This window comes from Pogoniulus pusillus, chromosome 24 (assembly GCF_015220805.1).
Source record: "Pogoniulus pusillus isolate bPogPus1 chromosome 24, bPogPus1.pri, whole genome shotgun sequence".
NCBI classification, from domain to species: domain Eukaryota; kingdom Metazoa; phylum Chordata; class Aves; order Piciformes; family Lybiidae; genus Pogoniulus; species Pogoniulus pusillus.
Genome location: NC_087287.1, coordinates 19965246 through 19983341, shown reverse-complemented (window position 1 = coordinate 19983341; position 18096 = coordinate 19965246). Strand labels below are relative to the sequence as shown.

Here is an 18096-nt window from a genome sequence, read left to right as displayed (position 1 = left end):
CCTCTGAAACTGGGGAGCCCAAACCTGAAGGCAGTATTCAAGAAGAGGTCTCAGCAGGGCAGAGCAGAGGGGGAGGAGAACCTCCCTTGATCTGCTGGGCACACCCTGCTTAATGCACCCCAGGATGCCATTAGCCTTCCTTGCTATACACAGCACCCGGCCAGACTGCCCTAGCCCAACCCCTGGCTGCTGCTTCACCCAGTGGGCTGAGTACTCCCATGGCCTCCTGAGAGCCACAGAGGACTTGTCTGGTGTCCCTGGGCCTTCCCAGACAACCTGCTCAGTCTGAGCTAGGCAAGCAGCAAAGCCCTGCTGCACCATCACCACGTGGAAGGCCACCACATGGCTGGAGCTGTATTTTCCTCCTTTGTGATTTTGGATTGCAAGAGATACTTTTGGATTGCACTGAGGCTCTAAGCAGTGAGTTACTCTCTTTTCTGAAGTTTGTGCAAGCTTATGCTTCACCTTCAAGTGGCAGTTTGTGCTGCAAGACTCTCCAGTTACAAACATGCTCTAAAAACCTTTCTTCAATCATTTAAATGTCACCTGACTGTATAGGTGCATCCTGCAAAACCTTAGTTCTACCAACCCCATCGTGGAATCTGCCTGTGCTAACTGTAAGGTTGGGGAAATTTCCTTTGTGTGCATTTAGAATCACAGAATCAGTCAGGGTTGGAAGGGACCACAAGGAGCAGGCAGACCCAACCCCCCTGCCATGCCCAGGGACACCCTACCCTAGAGCAGCCTGCACACAGCCTCAGCCAGCCTGGCCTCAAACACCTCCAGCCATGGGGCCTCAACCACCTCCCTGGGCAACCCATTCCAGCCTCTCACCACTCTCCTGCTCAACAACTTCCTCCTCACCTCCAGCCTCACTCTCCCCACCTCCACCTTTGCTCCATTCCCTCCACTCCTGCCACTCCCTCACAGCCTCAAAAGTCCCTCCCCAGCTTTTTTGTAGCCCCCTTCAGATGCTGGCAGGCCACAAGAAGGTCCCCTGGGAGCCTCCTCTGCTCCAGCCTGCACAGCCCCAACTCTTTCAGACTGTGCTCACAGCAGAGCTGCTGCAGCCTCTGAGCATCCTCCTGGCCCTGCTCTGGACACTCTCCAGCATCTCCACAGCCCTCTTGTCCCAGGGGCTCCAGAGCTGGATGCAGGACTCCAGGTGGGGTCTCAGCAGAGCAGAGCAGAGGGGGAGAATCCCCTCCCTGGCCCTGCTGGCCACACTGCTGCTGCTGCAGCCCAGGCTCTGCTTGGCTTTCTGGGCTGCAGGTGCACACTGCTGGCTCCTGCTGAGCCTCTCCTCCACCAGCACCCCCAAGTGCCTCTTCTCAGGGCTACTCTTCAGCCAGTCCCTGCCCAGCCTGCATTTGTGCTTGGCATTGTCCCAACCCAGCTGCAGGACCTTGCACTTGGTCTTGTTGAACCTCCTGAGGCTGACTCATGCCCACCTCTGCATAAAATAAGCTATTTAATAATTTTTATATTGGCCTCATTACAGTTCCCTTCTAACTCAGGCTCAAACCCCTCCTGAACACCTGCCTGCCAATTATTGAGTGATTGAGCTTGAGTTTGTGCTTGGCTTTCAGTGTCATCACTTTAGGAGGTCTCCCTGTGTAATTTCCAGCTGTTGAATTGAGAAACTGAAGTGCTGTCCTGTATGTTTGCACACTAAGTGCTCTGTATGGTTACTCCCTGCAGCTTGGATTTGTTTTCCCTAACACCTCTACAGTTTGTGTTGCTGTTTCTCTCTCTCCCTCTCCCAGATGGCCTGGCAGATGACGTTTTCTGGCTGAAATACCATGGCAACATTTAACTTGCACTTGCAGCTTGACAAAGACCTGCTCAAACACCTGGGTATTTGTGGCAGGCAAAGACAAGTAATGAAGCTACATCTACTAATAAAGGGAACAGAAACCTGCAAGCTCCCAGAAACATAACAGACTGTGGGCAATTATACTGCAACCCTCTTGGTGTTGTGAGGGAACCTCCTGAAACACCCTCACCTAATGGCACATGTCTCTGTCCTTGGCCATGACAAGTGCAGTGTACAGATGCCCAGGGAGGTGGTGGAGTGGCTGTGCCTGGAGGTGTTGAAGCCAAGCCTGGCTGGGGCACTTAGTGCCATGGTCTGGTTGGTTGGGCAGGGCTGGGTGCTAGGTTGGGCTGGCTGAGCTTGGAGCTCTCTTCCAACCTTCCTGATTCTGTGATTCTACAATTCTATGAACTGTCAGGGCTGGAAGGGACCTCAAGGATCATCCAGCTCCAACCCCTCTGCCACATGCAGAGACACCACACACTAGGTCACGCTGACCACAGCCACATCCAGTCTGGCCTTAAAAACTGCCAGGGCTGAGGCTTCCACTGCCTCCCTGGGCAGCCTGTGCCAGTGTCTCACCACCCTCATGGGGAAGAACTTCTTCCTACCATCCAATTTCAATCTGGCCTCCTCTAGCTTGGAACCATTCGCACCAGTCCTATCACTACTCAACACCCTAACAAGTCCTTCCCCAACTTTCTGGTAGCTCCCTTCAGATACTGGAAGGCCACAATGAGATCTCCTCAGAGCCTTCTCTTCTCCAGACTGAACAGCCCCAACTCTCTCAGCCTGTCCTCACAGCAGAGCAGCTCCAGCCCTCTGATTATCCTTGTGACCCTTCTCTAGACACCTTCCAGCATGTTCTTGGGCTCCTCAGGTTAACCAAAAGTGATACAGAAGTGTTTCTTGATCCACTATTCCTGTAGGATGCTTTTAAAAAAGTCTTCTTTATTTCTCCCATTATTACTGCTACTTACTATTGCAGCCTTACTATGGAAGAGAATCACAGAATCAGAGAATCAAGCAGGTTGGAAGAGAGCTCCAAGCTCAGCCAGCCCAACCTAGCACCCAGCCCTGCCCAACCAACCAGACCATGGCACTAAGTGCCCCAGCCAGGCTTGGCTGCAACACCTCCAGCCACAGCCACTCCACCACCTCCCTGGGCAGCCCATTCCAGTGCCAATCACTCTCTCTGACAACAACTTCCTCCTCACAGCCAGCCTAGACCTGCCCTGGCACAGCTTCAGGCTCTGGCCCCTTCTTCTGTTGCTGGCTGCCTGGCAGCAGAGCCCAACCCCACCTGGCTACAGCCTCCCTGCAGGCAGCTGCAGGCAGCAATGAGCTCTGCCCTCAGCCTCCTCTGCTGCAGGCTGCACACCCCCAGCTCCCTCAGCCTCTCCTCACAGGGCTCTGCTCCAGGCCCCTCCCCAGCCTTGCTGCCCTTCTCTCAACACCTTCCAGCACCTCAGCAGCTCTCTTGAATTGAGGAGCCCAGAGCTGGACACAGCACTCCAGCTGTGTCCTGAGCAGTGCTGAGCACAGGGGTCTGTTTTGTTTCCTTAAGCACTGTTAAATTTAAGCTATCATATAATTGCACTTCTTCAGTAGAATCATAGAGTGGGGTGGGTTGGCAGCCATCTCAAAGATCATCTAGTTCAAAAGCTCCTGTCACAGGCAGGGACCCTCCCTGAAGGTAATTACCCAGCAGCTGGACCTGATGCTTAGAGACACAGTTTAGAGTGGTGCAGTGCTGGATGTGGGGCTGGACAGGGTGATCTTGAAGGTCTTTCCAACCAAAGATATTCCATGATCTCCTACCAGACCAGGTTGCTCAAAGCCTCATCCAACCTGGTTTTGAGCACTTGCAAGGGTTGGATTCTCCACAATTTCTATTGCAGTGCCTTTCTGACAAGAGAATATCAGTGGCACACACTGGTGTATGCAAACTTCTTTATGCACTGTAAAGTGTGAGATCCATCTCACCCAGATGGGGAAGTCAGCCTCAGTCTGCTAGCTCTGTCCATGCAGAAATAAGCATGGGATGCTCAGAGGGCTGCAGCAGCTCTGCTGTGAGGCCAGGCTGAGAGAGTTGGGGCTCTGCAGCCTGGAGAAGAGAAGGCTTCCAGGAGACCTTGGAGTGGCCTTGCAGGATCTGAAGGGGGCTGCAGGAAGGCTGGGGAGGGACTATTGACAAGGTCTGGTGATGACAGGGCAAGGGGGAATGGGTTTGAACTCGCAGAGGGGAGATTGAAACTGGATGTTAGGAAGAAGTTCTCTCCAGTGAGGGTGGTGAGACACTGACACAGGTTGAGGGTGGTGAGACACTGGCACAGGTTGCCCAGGCAGGTTCTTTGATCACATTCTGTGCTTCTGTGCTCCACAACCTGCCTGGGGATGTTCAGGACCAGGCTGGATGAGTCCTTGAGCGACCTGTTCTAGTGGGAGGCATCTCTGCCTATGGCAAGGGGTTGGAACTGGCTGAGCTTTGAGGTCCCTTCCAACCTAAATCCTTCTGTGATTCTATGACTCTATGAACTCTTCTTTTCCTGCAGTATTAGGGTAAGGAAGGTTGTTGTTTTGCTCTCTTAAGATTCTGAAGTGACAGCTGTCAGCCTCCCAGGGCCACGGCTGCCACCTCACCTTCTGCTAAATCTGCTCTCTGCTTCCAACTGTTTTTTTCCCCTGAAGTAGCTGTTAAATCCTGTCAGTCATTTCCCTGACACTTAGGAAATCAACCCATGTAAGAATCAAGATGACATTTGCTTTTATTTAGGGCTAACAGTTCAGGTTCCAACCCAAGTAAAGCAGTTGTTTCTAGCACTTTCCAGGGATGGAAGAGAATCAGAGCACAACTCCTCATTGCCTCTTGCAGATCAGTCTCTTAGCTTTAGTTCTGTGACCTTTCACAGAATCACCCAGTTCCAACCCCCCTGCCACGGGCAGGGACACCTCACACCAGATCAGGTTGCCACAGCCTCATCCAGCCTGACCTTAAAAACCTCCCGGGCTGAGGCTTCCACCACCTCCCTGGGCAGCCTGTGCCAGTGTCTCACCATCCTCATGGGGAAGAACTTCTTCCTAACATCCAATCTCAATCTGCCCTCCTCTATGTTGGACCCATTCCCCTCAAGTCCTATCCCTACCCTACACCCTAAAAAGTCCCTCAGCATCTTTCTTGTAGGGTCCCTTTGACCATGAAAGACCTTCTCTCTTGGAAAGAACACAGCATTTGCCAGCTGCAGCTGTGTGATGTGACTCTGCTTCACAGAAATCTTCTCAGAAGGAAGCATCCTTCCAGGATCTAAGACACCATCCCTTCTGTCCATATGGATTTTAGTTTGTTACACTCCTCTGCTTAGAGAGGCACATAAAGTAGCTTAAGAAATACCTCCAGGGAGGGTCCCTGCCTGTGACAGGAGCTTTTGAACTAGATGACCTTTGAGGTGGCTTCCAACTCAACCCACTCTATGATTCTATTGAAGATAGCTTAAATTTAACAGTACTTAAAGAAACAAAACAGACCCCTGTGCTCAGCACTGCTCAGGCCACCCCTGGAGTGCTGTGTCCAGCTCTGGGCTCCTCAATTCAAGAGAGCTGTTGAGGTGCTGGAAGGTGTCCAGAGAAGGGCAGCAAGGCTGGGGAGGGGCCTGGAGCACAGCCCTGTGAGGAGAGGCTGAGGGAGCTGGGGGGGTGCAGCCTGCAGCAGAGGAGGCTCAGGGCAGAGCTCATTGCTGCCTGCAGCTCCCTGCAGGGAGGCTGTAGCCAGGTGGGGTTGGGCTCTGCTGCCAGGCAGCCAGCAGCAGAAGAAGGGGCCAGAGTCTGAAGCTGTGCCAGGGCAGGTCTAGGCTGGCTGTGAGGAGGAAGTTGTTGTCAGAGAGAGTGATTGGCACTGGAATGGGCTGCCCAGGGAGGTGGTGGAGTGGCTGTGGCTGGAGGTGTTGCAGCCAAGCCTGGCTGGGGCACTTAGTGCCATGGTCTGGTTGGTTGGGCAGGGCTGGGTGCTAGGTTGGGCTGGCTGAGCTTGGAGCTCTCTTCCAACCTGCTTGATTCTGTGGCTCTATGATTCAGTGATTTCTGAGCCTTGTGTGCCAGGAGGAGATGTGAAGGTGGCACTGCAGAAGCAGCCACATCCAGCATGGTCTCAGTTTGCAGCCAAGCACTGGGAAAGAACGAGATGAATCTGAGGAGAGAGGCATCTCCCCCTTAAAAAGTCCCTCTAAATTATTGAGCCTTTGCCGGGGGCAGCAGACAGCAAGATTTAATTCATATGCAGATGCACAAAGCAAACAACTGGCAGCAGGCAGCTCCCAAAGGAACTCAAGGCTTTTGTTAAACAAGGCCTACATTAATGTCAGACACGACTTGGTGTTCTCTAGGGACAGCCTGGAGCAGAGAGCTCTGGCTGTGACTGAACCTGCCAGCTGGGCAGCCTTGCCATTTGTGCCAGAGCATGGAAAAGGGAAAACAGCTTTAGAGGATACTCCTGGGGCCTGGGGCAGGCATAGAGCCTGTTCAGTGCATTGCTAGAATCACAGAACCACTGCAACATTCCAGCTGGCAAAGACCCTCAGGATCACCAAGTCCAGCCCAGAACCTGCTCTGCAAGGTGCACCCTAAACCATATCCCCAATCACCACAGCCAAACCACCTTGAAACACAGCCAGGCTTGGGCACTCCACCACCTCCCTGGGCAGCACATTCCAGTGCCTCACCACTCTGGCTGGGAAAAAATCCTTCCTCCTGCCCAGTCTAAACCTGCCCTGCTGCAGCCTGAGGCCATTGCCTCTTGTTCTGTGGCCAATGCCCTGTGAGAAGAGACCAGCACCAACCTCTCCACAAGGGCCTTTCAGGGAGCTGTAGAGGAGGTATTCCCTCAGCCTCATCCTCTTCAAACTAACTCATCAGATCAGGCCCTAAGGGGGACAGGATCTGTCACCCTTCATTTTCCTGTACAGAGTATCCCTGAGGAAAAATATAGCCCCCAGAGGAATAGCTTACAGCCAGAATGGCCCTTGGGGGTTCAGGGAACAACATAAGCCACTGTTAAGGTGGTTCTGATTCACTTTTGAGACCAGACTCAGATATCTTTGCTGTCTTACTGCAGTACTCTGCTGAGCACTGCCTGGCTTAGGCCATAAAAAGTGCCTCTTGTGATTGACCTGTTCTGGAGCCAAAGAGTGGCCTCGAAGTCTGTCTTTGTCTGATGAAAGAATTCAGACAGCTGCCTCTCTGTGAGCCCCCTGCCAAGGGCTCCACTCAGATTACCTGGTATGAATCTCAGCTTCCCTTGGGAGGTGCCAGCCCATGCTGCCCGTGGCTCCCTCGGAGCACCCCTGCAGCCTCCAGCGAGGCACAGCCCACCCAGGCAGCTCTGAGCAGGTGATGCTTCCCGAGGGATGCTGCCTGAGAAGGGGCTCTCCCTGAAAGTGAAAACCAGAACCAAGTCCGTTCCCTTTTACAGAACCACAGAGACTTAGGGGGTGGAAGGGACCTCCAGAGACCATCCAGTCCAGCCCCCTGCCAAAAGCAGCATCACCCACAGCAGGTCACACAGGAACATGTCCAGCTTGGCTTTGAAAGTCTCCAGAGAAGGAGACTCCACAACCTCTCTGGGAAGCCTGCTGCAGGCTCCAGCAGCCTCACAACAGAGATGTTTCTGCTCATGCTGAGGTGGAGCTTGCTGTGTTCCAGCTTACATCCATTATTCCTTGTCCTGTTAGCAGTGCCACCCGAAAGAGCCTGGCCCCTTCCTCCTGTCACCCACCCCTCAGTGACTGATAGGCACTGATCAGATCCCTCTTAGCCTTCTCCAGCCTGAACAGCCCCAGGGCTCTCAGTCTCTCTGCACAGGGAGGTGCTCAAGTCCTGCAGTCATCCTCTGGCTCTCTGCTGGACTCTCTCCAGCAGGTCTGTGTCTCTCCTGAACTGGGGAGCCCCAAACTGGACACAGTATTCCAGGTGTGGCCTCAGCAGGGCAGAGCAGAGTGGGAGAGGAACCTCCCCAGCCCTGCTGGCCACACTCTTCCTGATGCCCCCCAGGATGCCACTGTCTCTTTTGGGCACAAGGGCACATTGCTGCCCCATGCAGAACTTGCTGCCTGCCAGCACTCCAAGGCCTTTCTCTTAGGAGCTGCTTCCCAGCAGGATGATTCCTAATCTGTCTGCTGCCTGCTGTTCTTCCCCAGAGGCAGGACCCTGCACTTGTCCTTATTGACCTTCATGAGGTTTGCCTTCCCCCAGCTGTCTGCCTGTCCAGATCTCGTTGGATGTCAGCCACCCCTCAGTTCTGCTGGGGGTCCACTCTGCCCCCTGCTCTAGGTGGTGAGTGAAGATACTGAACAAAACTGGGGCCAGTACTGATCCCTGAGCAACACTGCTTCTGTCCCAGCTTTTGTTGTCTTCTACATTCAGACAAGTTTCTCGGTGCCAGCCTGCACTGCTCTGTCTGCTGGGAGCAGCGAGCACAGAGAAGAGAATCAGGATGTGCTCAGCAGGCTCTGCCCTCAGCCTCGTCTGGCTGCTCCCGGGGGCAGTGGTTTGCAGGCAGCACGCAGCCAGCAGGCAGGGCTCAGAGCTGCAGCTTCACCGAAGGCTCAAGTACCTGCTGTAGGAAATGCTTCCTGCCCCAGCCTTACCCACGGCTCAGGCATCTGTGCCACACAATGCACTGCTTGTTCTGCCTGTCTGCCTTGTTAGCAGCTGGTTCTGATGGGGAGTGTCACAGGAGGGGATGAAGGTCACATTCAGGCAGCAAAGCAGCTTCCCCATCCCTTGCCCTGCAGAAGCAGCCTTGTCTGCTCTGCTCCTCACTGCAGCTTTTTTGGGTGTAGCAGGTGGACTTCCACAGAGCTATTTCACCCACTGGAGATGGGGGTCTGAATGAGAGCAGGGGAAAGCATATGGAACCTTGCTTATACACAAACAGCCACAGGCACAGAGCAAGCAACACCCAAAACAAGCTCAGGGTGTTTCAGACAGCACTAGAGGCTAAAAGAAAGCAGGACAAGGGAGGTTCTTCTGCCCCTGTGCTCAACACTGCTCACACTACACCTTGAGTGCTGTGTCCAGTTTTGAGCTCCTGAATTGCAGAGAGATGTTGAGGTGCTGGAAGGTGTTTGGAGAAGGGCAGCGAGGCTGGGGAGGGGCCTGGAGCAGAGCCCTGTGAGGAGAGGCTGAGGGAGCTGGGGGGGTGCAGCCTGCAGCAGAGGAGGCTGAGGGCAGAGCTCATTGCTGCCTGCAGCTGCCTGCAGGGAGGCTGTAGCCAGGTGGGGTTGGGCTCTGCTGCCAGGCAGCCAGCACCAGAAGAAGGGGACAGAGTGTGAAGCTGTGCCAGGGCAGGTCCAGGCTGGCTGTGAGGAGGAAGTTGTTGTCAGAGAGAGTGATTGGCATTGGAATGGGCTGCCCAGGGAGGTGGTGGAGTGGCTGTGGCTGGAGGTGTTGCAGCCAAGCCTGTCTGGGGCACTGAGTGCCATGGTGTGGTTGGTTGGGCAGGGCTGGGTGCTAGGTTGGGCTGGCTGAGCTTGGAGCTCACTCCCAACCTGGCTGATTCTATGGCTCTATGAATGAACAAGTGAAAGCAGAATGCCTATGGAATACCTCATGTGGGATTTCACATCCAGCAGCTCCAGAGAAGTCACTCGGGGCTCACCAGCCAGATTCTGCAAAATCTTCAGCCTGGGACCACAGTGCTTGTAGAACTCTGTGCAGATATTCAGCAGGGACTCCCGTGGCCTCCTGAACTCCTCTCTGGCAATTCGTTCATCCAGCTCCTCTCGGGGCAGGCCCTGACCCTCCTCCAGTAAGTGAAGGTTCTCCCTGAAGGATATAAAAACAGAAAAAGTAGGATTATGCAGTGGACCAACCTCTCCTTTGCCTGCAATTGAAAACATAGAAGCATAGAATCATGCCCTTCTCTGGACATGTTCCAGCACCTCAACATCTCTCTTCAATTCAGGAGCTCACAACTGGACACAGCACTCAAGCTGTGGCCTGAGCAGTGCTGAGCACAGGAGCAGAAGAACCTCCCTTGTCCTGCTGCCCACACTGCTCCTCAGCTAGCCCAGGATGCCATTGGCTCTGCTGCCCACCTGGGCACTGCTGCCTCATCTTCAGCTCCCCTCTCCCAGCGTCCCCAGCTCCCTCTCTGCCTGGCTGCTTTCAGCCACTCTGGCCCCAGCCTCTAGTGCTGCTTGGGGTTGTTGTGGCCAAAGTGCAGAACCCTGCTCTTGGCTTCGTTCAGCCTCATCCCCTTGGCCTCTGCCCACCCATGCAGCCTGGCCAGGTCCCTCTGCAGGGCTCTCCTACCCTCCAACAGCTCCACAGCTGCTCCTAGCTTGGTGTCATCTGCAAACTTACTGCTGCTGCACACAGTCTCCTGCTGCAGATCATCAATAAAGACACTGAACAGGACACAGTTGTGACTGCAGTAAGTAACCTCCTCCCCAGACAGGAAAAAAAGTGAAATTATAATCTGCAACATATTGTTTACAAATGGAATGAATTTATTTAGGAGCTCTCCTTTGTTATCCTCCCCTGAAAGAGGCTGCCTGTCACAGCAACAGTGACCCCAGGAGCAGCTGGGGACCAGTGGATGTAGTCTGCCTTGACCTTAGCAAGGCTCTTCACTGTCTCCCATAACACCATTGTGAGCAAGCTCAACAAGTGTGGGAACAAGAGCAGGCAGTGAGATGGGTTAGGAAGTGGTTACACAATGGAGTGCAGAGAGTGCTGCTCGATGGCGGAGAGCTGTGACTAGCAGAGTCCCCCAGGGACCAGTGCTGGGTCAGGCCTCTGCAACATTTTCATCAGTGCCACTGATGAGGGCACAGACAGACAGAGTCTGCTCAGCTGATGACACCAAACTGGGAGGCTTGGCTGGGACACCTGGAGGCTGTGGAGCCATGCAGTGAGACTTGGGCAGGCTGAGAGCTGGGCAGAGAGGAACTTGATGAGGTTCAACAAGGATCAGAGCAGAGTCCTACAGCTGGGAAGGAATAAACTGCACCAGTAGAGGTCTGGAGGTGAGCTGCTGGAGAGCAGCCCCACGGGGGAGGCCCTGGCAGTGCTGGTGGGCAGCAAGTTCTGCATGGCACAGCAATGTGCCCTTGGGGCCAAGGAGGCCAATGGCATCCTGGGGGGCATTGAGAAGAGTGTGCCCAGCAGATCCAGGGAGGTTCTCCTCCCGCTCTGCTCTACCCTGCTGAGGCCCCACATGGAATACTGCATCCATTTCTGGGCTCCTCAGTTCAGGAGGGACAGGGATCTACTGCAGAGAGTCCAAAGGAGGGCTACCAAGATGCTCAGGGACTGCAGCACTGCCTGAGGAGGAGAGGCTGAGAGCCCTGGGGCTGCTTAGGCTGCAGAGGAGAAGGCTGAGAGGGGATCTGAGCAATGTCTGTCAAGAGCTGAGGGCTGGGGGGCAGGAAGGATGGGACAGGGACAGCCTCTGCTCACTTGTGCCCTGCCACAGGACAAGGGCAAGGGATGGACACTGCAGCACAGCAAGTTCCAACTCAACAGCAGCAACAACTTCTTGGCTGTGAGGGTGCCAGAGCCCTGGCACAGGCTGCCCAGAGAGGTTGTGGAATGTCTTTCTGTAGAGCCTTTGCAGCCCTGTCTGGATGTGTTCCTGTGTGACCTGTGCTGGATTCTCAGGTCCTGCTGTGGCAGGGGGGCTGGACTGGAAGATCTCCAGAGGTCCTTTCCAACCCCTAACATCCTGTGAACCTGTGATCCTGTGAACAGTTAACGGAATGCCAGGGAAGACTGGGCAAAGATTTTACTGTACCTGATAAAGTGTAGCTTGGCTCCTTGCTCTGGGTACCTGCAGAAACAGAAACAGCAACTTAGCAGTGCCAGAAGTGTGCCCTTCTGAAAGGAGGTGGCACTGTTCTAGCCCAGAGGTGTATTCACCACGGGCAGGAGAGGATCTTGTATCACTGGGCAGTGCCTACATGTAGCTGGTGACCACACTGAATAGCCTTTGTTTCCCACTTGGAAGCACATCACAGATCCCTTGTCATGAAAGGAAAAATTCAGGCTTAGAACCTATAGCCCTCTTTCAAACTATTGCTCTTTCTGACTCCCCCCAGCAGTGCCCAGTCTGTGTCTTGAAGCCAGAGCTCACCTGGTGGAAAGATTATTTCATCATGGGTTTTGTTGTTGTTGTTTTACTGTCATCTTCTCTTGCCACTGCTTGCTCAGAAAGCATTAACCAACCCTGCAGCACTTGACTAACATATCCAAGGCCAGGACAGTGATCATTCTACCTTCATGAGACTCCTGCTGTTGATTGCAGTCTGTTGCAGTGATAACACAACAGAAGAAGCAAGGGCAGGAGATTTGGAGCAGTTGAAAAGTATTTTAGATCAGAGACTGAACATTTGGTAATCAAGAAAGATCTGGGAATGCAAATGAAGACATCTGAGTCCCACAGCATCCGGAGTCTCTGTGTTGCCTCTCAGCAGACACACATTAGCTGCTGGCAGACAAATAACAAGGCACTGCTTTCCCTTGCACCTGGTTTCCCAGAGGCTGAGTGATCTTGCAGGGGAAGTAAATGGCATAGATCCACTTCAGACTTGAGCACCAAAGGCTTTACTTGCTTCTCACATCTGAAAGTCAAAACTGTGTCATCCACCACACCTGAATCAGACTTAAAGAGTAACAGGCTTGAGTCCAGGAGTTACCAACCAAGGTGCACACACAGTTGACAGAATAGCTCTCATGATCCATGCAGAGGCTGCTTTCAGTCTCCCTTCAATCCAAGAAAGAGAAAGGGCACAACATGGAAGCCATGTCCTGCTAGGGGGGGTTCCTGATTTACAGCCCTATCCAGCCCATGGCCTTGTACTGGCCCTGCACAGACCTACTATGGGCTGTTACAGAGAGAGGAAATGCTCTGCTCTGCAAGAATATTGCCCAGGGGTACCCCAGATTTCTCTCTCCTCCCTTTCACTCTGTGGGTCTGAACAGGAGAAGAAAGGTGTGAAGACTTGCCTCCCCCCTGCTGCCCTGTGAGCTCGAAGGGGGGCAGCAAGGGGGTGCCTCACTGCACATGGCTGACCCCAGAAATCGGGCTGGTGGTCAGCTGTGTCTTTGTGCTCAGTGTAAATAGTAAATGGACACTTGGTCTAGAAAAAGGATAAATACAGCAAGGGTCCCCACCTTGAGGGTCCCTGCCTCGAGAGCTCCTGCCTTGAGGGTCCCGCCTTGAGCGAGCTCCTGCCTTAACAGAGTGCCTGGCCCATTAGGGTCCTGCCATGCCTGGTTTTATCCCAGCCCTGCTTTTGGATGGTTCTCCCCACTTTTGCACCCTTCTGTGCAAACCTGCAGGCTTGACAAGCCCTGGGGTCCTCTGAGAGTCACCAGCAGACTACCCTCTCTCAGATCCTATCAGTAGCCAACTTCCTGGCTGCTTCACAGACTGGGGGACCCTGGCAGTTTTGGCTCTCCCCTGCCGCTGTGAAGGCAGCAGAGTTCCATGACCATCCCACTCGAGAAGAAGTGCTTGAGACATTTCTGAGTTTGGTGGCTCTGCCACTTGCCTAAGGGCTTCTGCAGCATGGATCTCTATGACTGGATATTGCCTGCAGTGACAGGAGGCTGCTCCTGCCGAGGAATCCAGCGAGAGATCACTGCCAAATGCCTCTCTCACCTTCCTGAGTAAGCTTTTCCCTTAATTCTCTGCTCAGCCTGATCGCTGGTGGGGTAAAGCTGTGCTTGTAGCTTAGCCTCTTCCATTGCCTGACTTCCTAAATACCTACATCTATCTATGATATCCTTCTTTTGTACTAATTTTGTACACAGTCTGAGGGCAGGGTTCCAGGAAAATAAAATCATTCTATTTTTGTCTATTTCCTGACTTGGCCACGTCGATTCCCTGCCTCCATGACAAATATCTGCTCCAGCTCTCGCCAGGGCAGAGTTCCCTTTCTGGCTCAGCACAAACGTTCAGATTTGGAGCACAGTAAGGCACAGCCTCTTCAGGAGAAGCCAGAGCTGTAGCCACTACTGCAGAGGAAGCCTTCCTGCTCCCATACGCCCCTGGGTGGATTTTGTAACAAGATTTCTAAGCCTTGCTCCAGACCAGGGTACATTGCCCAGTGGCTTTGTCTAATTTGCAGCAGCCTAACCAGAATGCCCAACACGGCTACAGAGCAGTACCACAGTTTGCCACTGCCAGATCCTTCCTTACTTCTTTCTCTCGTGTGAGGGTTTTGTGGTAGGGGTTTTGTTTGTTTGGTTTTGTTGTTGTTTAGTTTTAGAAGGGCAAAAATACTCCAAGTCTTGCTTCTCCTTCTTTTAAATTCTCCACTGCCCACTCCTTTCCTATCTGTAACTGCAGAGAGGCCTCAGACCAATGTGGAGGTAAAGGTGGCAGAAAGGGACTGCAGAAGAAGTGAAAAAGGAAGAGGAAAGGGAAAGGAAGAAAAGAGAAGCAGAGGAGGTGCCAGTTTCTGCAAATCCCAGCTGGCATGCAGTCTGAGCTCGTGCTGCTGATCAGTCTCCAGAGCAAGGGCAGAAGGATCCTACTCATTTTGACAATGGACCCAGGAGGAGGCAAATCAGAGCTGAGGGACAATGTACTTCTAGAGCACAAAAAGGGAACCAAAGGACAAAGACACTTAGGAAGGGTGTCCTCCGTGTGGCTGTCCTGCCCTTCTGCTTAGCCACTTGGGTCTAAATGACAGATGGCAGTCCTGGGGATTTGGTTAGTCAGAAATGCAGTGCTGGGCCGTGTGCTCTTTTTGCCTGACTGCTTCTTTCACAGCTGAGGAAGTACTCCAAGCACTCTGAGCAATGAGGTGTGGCCTTACTCTTCAGAAAGCGGAGGAATCAAGCAAGCAGCCTGCTGGCTTACCTGGTGTTGACACCTGCTGACATGGTGTGGTTCGCTGCTGTGGTGCCTTTATGACCCTGGTCACATCGACTCATCTGTGGAGCTGTCATAGGCCTGGCAGAGAGAAGGGGAATACATCACTGCAGACTACATCAAACAAGTGCATGTGACCTGGTGAAGCATGGCCAGCAGATGGAGAGAGGGATTTTGGCCCTCTGCTCTGCTTCAAGGAGATAGAACCTGGAGTACTGTGCCCAGCTCTGGAGTCCTCAATACAGGACCTGATGGAGCCATGAAAATGCTCAGGGGGTTGGAGCAGCTGTGATACAAGGACAGGCTGAGGGAGCTGGGGGTGTTCAGCCTGAAGAAGAGAATCATAGAATCAAACAGGTTGGAAGAGAGCTCCAAGCTCAGCCAGCCCAACCTAGCACCCAGCCCTGCCCAACCAACCACACCATGGCACTAAGTGCCCCAGCCAGGCTTGGCTGCAACACCTCCAGCCACGGCCACTCCACCACCTCCCTGGGCAGCCCATTCCAATGCCAATCACTCTCTCTGACAACAACTTCCTCCCAACGTCCAACCTAGACCTGCCCTGCCACAGCTTCAGACTCTGTCCCCTTCTTCTCTTGCTGGCTGCCTGGCAGCAGAGCCCAACCCCACCTGGCTACAGCCTCCCTGCAGGGAGCTCCAGACAGCAATGAGCTCTGCCCTGAGCCTCCTCTTCTGCAGGCTGCACCCCCCCAGCTCCCTCAGCCTCTCCTCACAGGGCTCTGCTCCAGGCTCCTCCCCAGCCTTGCTGCCCTTCTCTGGACACCTTCCAGCACCTCAACATCTTTCTTGAATTGAGGAGCCCAGAGCTGGACATAGCACTCAAGGTGTGGTCTGACCAGTGTTGAGTACAGAGGAAGAATAACCTCCCACTCTGCTCCTGATACACGCCAGGATGCCATTGGCTCTCTTGGCTACCTGGGCATGCTGCTGGCTCATCTTCAGCTATTATCCACCAGCACCCCTAGATCCCTTTCTTCCTGGCTGCTCTCAGCCACTCTGTCCCCAGCCTGTAGCACTCCTTGGGATTGTTGTGGCCAAAGTGTAGAACCCTTTTCTTGATCTCGTTCAAGCTCATCCCATTGGCCTCTGCCCACCCATCCAGCCTGTCTAGGTGAGGCTCTGAGTGACCTGATCTAGTTGAGGATCATAGAATCACAGAATGGTCTGGGTTGGAAGGAACCTCCAAAGCTCATCCAGTCCAACCCCCTCTGCAGGATGCCCCTGCTGCCTGCAGGGGAGTAGGACCAGATGGCCTTTGGAGGTCCCTTCCAGTCTGGGTGGTTCTATGATTCTATGGCATTTGGCACTAATTTTGCCATGTCTAACACTGCAGCACTGCTCAAGGTAGTGACCTGGATGTGTGAAGTGTGGCCTGCTATCATAAATAGAGAGGATCTCATAGGCTTTCCAACATCCAAGATGTGAACAGTGCTGCAGATAAGGATTATCCACAAAGACTCCCATGAGGAGTCATAACCTACCAGTGACCTGGCATATCACAGCCTTCCCCAACTTTTTCCTCACTGCTATGAAATGAAATTATTACTTACTAGCCTTTCAGAAACATAACTTGCTTTATTCTGTTGCTAAGTTATAGGTTATTTTTTGCCCTGCAGAGGTGCTTATCCTGGCTTTAATTACTTTGTCACCCTATCCTTCCCATCTGCCCAAAGTACTGCATGCTGATATGGCTTAGTGGTGGACTTGGTAGAGTAGGGTTAATGGTTGGACTCGATGATCTTGAAGGTCTTTTCCAACCTAGAAGATCCTATGATTCTAAGGTAAGCTGCATGCCAGCTCCTCCTGGGGCTCCCTCTCCCCACACCAATAAGCAGACACTCAGCCCTTGGATCGTGTGAGTACCTGGTGAGGACTTCTACACTGTACAGAAGGGCCTGCAGAGAGGTGGCCAGGGCAGCCATGGAAGCAATCTCCTCACGAGCTGCTGTCACAGTCTCCACCTGAGAGGTTTGTCTCTTCAGTTTCTGCAAGTAACAGGGAACCAGAGCTTCCAGGACCATCAGCATCTGGAGGCTGGAAAAAGAGCCAATACTTGGGCTGTTTTCTTTTGTTAGTCCTGAAACTCACACCAGGCAGAGGTCTAAGGCTCTGTCTGCAAACCCCTAGGTCTCTCCCTAGGCTTGTGACATCCTTGCTCCTCATTAGGTATGCTGTCCTGGGCCAGAGAAGCTCTGGCATCAGGGACTTGAGGGGGAAAATTAAATGGTGCATGAAACAATACCAATAAAACCAATCTGAGCTCCTGAGCATGTCATCCATTTGCAGACATCCACTTCCCCTTCCACGACTCCTTTCTTCTCTGGTTCCCTCTGACTTTTTACTTTAGTAATTGATGTCCCCTCTCTATCTTCCTGGTTTTTTTCCCAGCTGTCTATTTTCCCCCACCCAGTTCCCTCTCCATTGCTTTTCTGACCACAGAAACCTCCAGGTCACAGTGTGATCCCCACTTGGAAACAGCTTAGGTGCTGCTGCTCAGACTGCCACCCAGCCTGCTGCTGCAGCCAGCAGCTGGCACATCTTGGAGCTGGTGTCCCAGCAGTGGGGACAAGAGAAAGGCTCTGAGCTGGGAATGCATCTCTCTATCCTCTGCCTCCATTGATATATCCTCTGCCCTGCTCTGTCTGTGTTCTCTGCCTTGCTTTCACATGCCACAGGCAGCTTTTACACCTTTTCTGAGTCAGCACAAACCAAGAAAACAGCACCTTCTGAATGACTCAGGAGCATAGGCCACCACTGTCACACACAGCTTGATGGCTTCACTGATGGAGAAGGTCAAGTCTTCATTCCCATAGCAGAAGTCTGAGGGAGTAAAGCGACATGAGAGGAGCATCACACAGACACACCACGTATGAAAGGGACTGGCACACTGCTTCCAGCTTGGGCTTCCTCCAGCCCTTGCTTCTCATCTTAGCAATCCCCAACAGGCTCTCCAGTTTTCCATCTCTGTGAAAGAGACCTGCTGCACCCCACTTGCACTCTGCCACCCACAGACTCAACAGTTCTCAACAGGACAAGGCATTGCCTGTCATCTGGGCTCTCCAGTTCAGGAGGGACAGGGATCTGATGCAGAGAGTCCAAAGGAGGGCTACCAAGATGTTGAAGGGGCTGGAGCACTGCCGGGTGAGGAGAGGCTGAGAGCCCTGGGGCTGGGCAGGCTGCAGAGGAGAAGGCTGAGAGGGGATCTGAGCAATGTCTGTCAAGAGCTGAGGGCTGGGGGGCAGGAAGGGAGGAACAGGGACAGCCTCTGCTCACTTGTGCCCTGCCATAGGACAAGGGGCAAGGGATGGACACTGCAGCACAGCAAGTTCCAGCTCAACAGCAGCAACAACTTCTTGGCTGTGAGGGTGCCAGAGCCCTGGCA

The 18096-nt window shown here is 53.3% G+C and overlaps 1 protein-coding gene across 5 annotated transcripts in view; it reads right to left on the bottom strand.

Annotated features, from left to right (window-relative positions):
- The window catches only part of UNC80 (unc-80 homolog, NALCN channel complex subunit), a 208791-nt gene that overhangs the window by 29580 nt on the left and 161115 nt on the right, over positions 1-18096 (bottom strand). For all 5 annotated transcript variants that reach the window (XM_064163905.1, XM_064163908.1, XM_064163906.1 and 2 more), the window contains 5 exons: positions 17438-17534; positions 16578-16748; positions 14682-14774; positions 11607-11642; positions 9416-9634 (listed from right to left, as the gene is read on the bottom strand). In XM_064163905.1, coding sequence (XP_064019975.1) covers positions 9416-9634; positions 11607-11642; positions 14682-14774; positions 16578-16748; positions 17438-17534 — 616 coding nt within the window. The remainder of the gene's footprint in view (positions 1-9415; positions 9635-11606; positions 11643-14681; positions 14775-16577; positions 16749-17437; positions 17535-18096) is intronic.